We start from the raw sequence: 5638 nt of genomic DNA, 5'->3' as shown, positions 1-5638 counted from the left end.
ACTCTTTAATAAAAATTTTCAGCTATCAAAGCTTTAAGCTCGGAGAAAGTCAATAAAGTCAGATGATAATAGTACTTACTAGAGTTTTGTGTTTTGCCGTGGGATCAATCTTCTAATTGAAAACCACATAATTGCACACCAAACAATCTAAATCCATTTGGGGTATGATAATTTCCTTCTCTTACGTGCTAGCCAGATCTGCCTTATACCCCCAAAAAGTTAGCGATGATCATGATTAGAGCTTCTAGTAATTAATTATATAGCCCTGAAGATGAAATCTCTACTGGTTTAATTGTGCACTTCAAATTAATAATTTGGTGCTTTTGAATGCCTTAATGAACCTCAAGACCAACTTTGACATGCTATGTGCTCGTCATCAAGTTATCATGTTCTTATCAAATATATATATATATATATATATATATATATATATATTATAATAAAGAAATTGTCATGTTTATTGACTTATTGGGGTAAAAAAAAAAAAATACTGGAAGGAAGGAAAAAGAAGACACAAAAATAGATAGGTAAGCATTTTCATTAAGATTCGAAAAGTAAAGCAGCTGAAGTGATTGAAAGATAAATACCCAAAAGCTTTCCTGGAATACGATACACCGATTTTCTAATATTATAAACTTGAAGAAACAACCACGGCTTTCTGCGCTAATGCGTAGAGCCTTGCACACGATTTTAGTGCAATAGTTGATTGGTGCTGCCCTCTAAAGATTTCCCACAGATTTGAAGTTCTGCAAGTTGAGAAAAAACTTGATATATCTGATGTTCGTAAGAAATTTAACAATATACATACATACATATATATATATATATATATATATATTCTGTTCTTGGAATATACCTGTAGAAAGATTGGTGTTGGTAATGGCATAAAAGCTAGAGCGTGCAATGGTGCTATTGATGTCCCAATTTAGAGGTGAATTGGGAAAGTAGTTGCTGCTCTCGTTGTTGGAGCTTGACAGGTTTGGCTGATAACCCAATCTCCCAGCTGGCTTCAACTTCCTTCTGATCATAATAGATTCCTCAAACATGTGAGAGCTAGGCTGTTGTTGAATTTCTCCCTCAACGACCTTAGAGGACCTTTCACAAGCTTCAAGCTGAGTCGGTGGCTTCAATTGTTGCAAGATTTGAGAGCATCCAGGTGCAGGACATTTTCTAGTGCACAATTTTTCTCTTGTCCTTTCTCTAGCTCTTGCTCTTGCTTTAGCCCTTGACTCTTTGGCAAGCAAGTGAATCTCATCTTTGTTCAGCTTCCTCATCTTCTTATTAGAAATGGTACTTAGCAATGCCGACGAGTTGTACTTTGAAAGTACTAACCCTTCCAGGTTTCCACCATTATCAGTGATTTGGTTGATTCTTGAAACCACTTCACAGTCGAAATTAGTGGATGACAAACTAGTTTTAGCACACCCATTACAGTTCTGCTTCATTTTAGCTACTTCTTTGATCGCTTTCCTCGACTTTGTCAGCAACCAGTCAAGGGTTTTGCTAGCCTTGTCAAACCCTAGCATGTCTTGGAGATCAAAGAACTTGCGAGCTATCTCAATGGACAGCCTCACCCTTCGGTCCCTCAACCCCTGAGACGTGTAAATCTTGCTGTGTCGATCTTTCTTCACAGGTTTCTTAGCAAGAAAATTAGAAACACCAAATGGGTTTCCGATATTAATGCTGTTTGAAGGCCTTGTCATTATGGGGTTGTTCGAAACTGAGAAATTGATCACAGTTTCAGGAATTGGTAAAACTGGACCCGCTAGAGCTAGCGGATCGTTTTGGTATTGTTGGTGAAGGGAAATCTCGTCAGAAAGTTGGAGGTGGTGATTAGAAAAAGGGAGAGGAAAAGGTTGGTAAGAGGATGGGGGAAAGTGTGGAGAAGAATTGAGACTGTTGGTAGAAGAGAACATTTGTGGCTTGAAATTGCACCGTATAAAACCCTAGCCAGTTTTTTTTTTTTTCTTCTGTTTTTTTCTTTTTTTCTTTTTCCTTTTCTGTACAATGAAAACTACAAGGTAACCTCCCCTTTGAAGACCTCCGGTCCACTAACCTTTATACAAATCTTTTTCTATTCAATTCTTTTAAAGATTCACTTCTGCAAATAGCAACTAAAAAGTAGCTTTAGAATATAAAATAAATGTATATGTACTTAAATGGAGAGAAACAGAGTTTGAGGAACTTTGAGGGAGATGGTATACCTGCAAACAGAAAAAAAAAGTACCGCTTAGGTGGTGTCTATTTTAAGGGAAAGTTAAATGGTGATAGTTACACATCGTTAAGGAACACACAAATCATGTTTTTGTTAAAATTATGAAATCTTTTTTTAGTTTATTTTACAATTATAAGTAAAATCAGGTTTTTACCGGTGTGGGTGTGTAATAAGAAGTCTGTTATATCCTTTGCACAGGTTTTGATAAAATCATTGGTATATATTTTAGTTACAAAATATATATATATATATATATATATATTTTTTTTTACCCTTAAATAAAATATAAAAAATCTAAATTTTGTTTAAACCTAATGAACTAAGTTTGAATATAATAATTTTAATGTTACTTTCACAATATTTTTATAATAATTTTACAATAAAAGTTAAGTTGTATGTTTTAATTGATTTTTATCTAGATTCACAACTGATATCACTTTTTTACATACTTTTAACAATTTGTCACCAAGCTTTTATAGCATTATTATTAAAATCGCTTCTTAATTAAGCAAAATAAATAAATAAACATTCTCTTTGGACTATTCCTAACTCTGACACTATTAACTTTTTAGAAAAAAATCTTAAAGCCGGCACTTATATATCCCTCTCTCTTGTGTGTGCTCTTGTGTGTGTTTGTTTCTAAATATATATATATATATATATAATTTTATTAATCATCATATAATAAATTGGAAAAGATTCTTACAAATTAATTTGGAAAAGACTGTTATGTATTAATTGATCACACGAACGCAACATATTTCTTCAAGTTTTGTCTTTTGTGTTTTTTTGGGTATTTTTTTATTCATATTTAATTATGTCTAGGGCTAAAGCTCGTACCCTCTAGGTAGATGGAGTGGATCAAATAGAAAACCGTGAAGGGTTTGGAGGATAAAATATCTAACTGGACAAAGAAACAGGGTTATTTGTGGATTTGTGCCCACTTGACGTGGGAGCAGTGAAAGATGCTAGCTAGCTAACTAGCTAGCTAGGGGATCGATGGGAACCCTTTTAATCAAGCCATTGAACGAACCCGTTAATCGTCTTCAGTGAAAAAGAGTGAAACTGGGGCTAGGGTTTAGGTTTCGAGGAATTTGAAAGTGAATAAAGAGGTTAAAATAGGTTATCAATTGTGGGTAGGTTACGCCATTATGTATGTGATTTGTAATATTGCAGGGTCTAAACGTCTACAAATTGTGTTTAGGTTTCCCAAAGGCCGTGAGTTTTTTGTGGTGCTCGTACGTGCAGATGTATAAAACACAAAGGTGTAGGGGTCGCCTTGTCCTTGTGCCCAATACCAACTAATCAGAAAAGACAATTTAGTGAATATTGAAATGATGCTTCTCGACAGGCCCATCATCCATGTCACTTTCTTTGTAAAGAGAAACTCATTTTTCTCCAAAACCAATGACTTCGTTTTGACTCAGATAACATGATTAGTTTAATTAACATTCAATTAGTCTATATCCATTGACCATTAATGCAATAAACTACAAAATTGGTCAGCAGATAAATTATATGTGGAGGATAACCAAAGCCATATAAAAGTGGGAACAGGGCTTAGGTTCGGTGATATGTGCAATGTACCTGTTAAAATTTAGACATTTTTCAAAATAATTGTCACATGTTTATATTTCAGCGAATTCATAAAATAACTTACACTAATCTTATTATGTCACGCCAATAATTGTAAAATTTTTTATTTATATTTTTGAAGTATTGATATTTAAAAAATGATATGTTTACAATATTTTTATAATAAATCTTAAATGTCAATTTGTTATTGACTGTTAATTGTAGCAAAAATGTAATTTCAGTGGTCAATTCAAATTAAAATCAGAAATAACTTACCTCATATGATTTGTTGTGAAAATATTGTGAACATAATATTACACTTGTTGTTTAACATTATAGGAAATATTATGCTTAGTTAAATTCCAAACCATTCTACTATTTTAGAGTGCCCAATTTGTTAATTTATATATTTACAAATCTTCTAAATCACTTATAAACTCGTAACTTTTTATTTACCGATCACAACTCAAAAATGGTATATTTACATATTTTATTCTAAACCTTTTCATTTACATTTTCTTTAGGTCAACATCTGCTCAAGTATATTTGTAAAATATTTGCGTCCATGAACCATAAAAGAAAATTAAAAAAAAAAATACTAGACTTTGTTAATTATTGTTGTTAATGTGTCCAATGAATGATCATATAAATTTCCTTTTGCATTCCTTTATTTGAGATTCAATTTAGAATGATGGTAAGTAGGACTGTCCACCCAACCCGTATACTCGACAAACCCGCTCGAGCCCGAACCGAAAACCGCCCAAACCGACACTCCGACGGTCAGTGGCGGGTCGCCGCCCACGAAACCCGACGCCTTCAGGTCAGTTGGCGGTTTTCCTCTCCCAAAACCCGAGCAACCCGACCCGATCATAAACCCAGAAACTTCCGGCGATATTCGAAGGTTCTTCGACGAAAACATACAAAATCTGGTGATATTTGAAGCTTTCCGGTGAAAATTTACTTGAAACCCATCAGATTGGATGAGATCCAGCGAGATCTTGTCGTGATTTGGCCAGATCTCAACGGATGCGGCCAAATATCGGCTAGATCTCAATGGATTTGGCCAAATAACGGCATTGGAGATAGAAATTGAAACTGACCAATGAACCCGAAAACCCGACGCGACTCGAACCGGCCGATTCGACTAGCATTCCGGGTCAGTTTCGGGTTCTATTTTGACTCACCCGAAAGTTTTGGTTGGGTTCGGTTCAGGCACAAACCTGACTTGGCCCGACCCGTGGACACCCCTAATGGTAAGTGTGAGGACACAGGCTCAAATATATTTTTGGGCCTTGGGCTTGTACGAGAAGGTATAGTGGTCTGAGAATGGATCAACAGTAATGAAGGAACAAGACCAAGAAATTCATGAGCAAGGTATAGTTGTAAAGGCTGGGAAAGGTAAGTCGAGGAGGAGTATCTCCTCGGCTAAATAAAGAAGGGGTCAGAATGAGAGTTCTATTATCCAAAGTGACATTCCAGGAAGTTCTATTGATAAGGATATGCACTATGAACGTACAGGACAAAGTGGGAGTTGAGAAATATCTAAGAAAAAACTGCTACCACTGCATTGAATGCTTTGCAACTAACTCTCTAGCTGCATTTATGTGGAGATGACCCCCTAAACAGTGCTGCCTCGGCCGCCCCAACTCACAGAGAGCCTATAAGGGTGTCCGATTGGACCAAGTGGTGGCTTGGGTGGTCGACAAGTGGAGGGCCAAGATCTTTCAAAGGGAGATATATAATGTAAGAGACCCCCGAGGAAAGAGGGGATCAGAGAGAGAAAGAAAAAACACTGTAGCAATCAAGAAACTAACTCTCTAGCTGTATTTATGTGGAGATGACCTCTAA

General features: G+C 35.7%; 1 protein-coding gene across 1 annotated transcript; it reads right to left on the bottom strand.

Annotated features, from left to right (window-relative positions):
• Positions 1-520: 520 nt before the first annotated feature.
• On the bottom strand, positions 521-2127 carry LOC126713935 (transcription factor CYCLOIDEA). Its single transcript, XM_050413898.1, has 2 exons — positions 857-2127; positions 521-746 (listed from the first exon to the last, which is right to left on the bottom strand). The coding sequence occupies exons 1-2, from the start codon at positions 1914-1916 to the stop codon at positions 691-693; spliced, it is 1116 nt and encodes a 371-aa protein (XP_050269855.1). The 5' UTR covers positions 1917-2127; the 3' UTR covers positions 521-690.
• Positions 2128-5638: the final 3511 nt, after the last annotated feature.

This window comes from Quercus robur, chromosome 2, assembly GCF_932294415.1.
Source record: "Quercus robur chromosome 2, dhQueRobu3.1, whole genome shotgun sequence".
Classification (NCBI taxonomy): Eukaryota; Viridiplantae; Streptophyta; class Magnoliopsida; order Fagales; family Fagaceae; genus Quercus; species Quercus robur.
The sequence above is the reverse complement of the archived record's forward strand: the minus strand, read 5'-3'. Positions and strand labels throughout refer to the sequence as shown.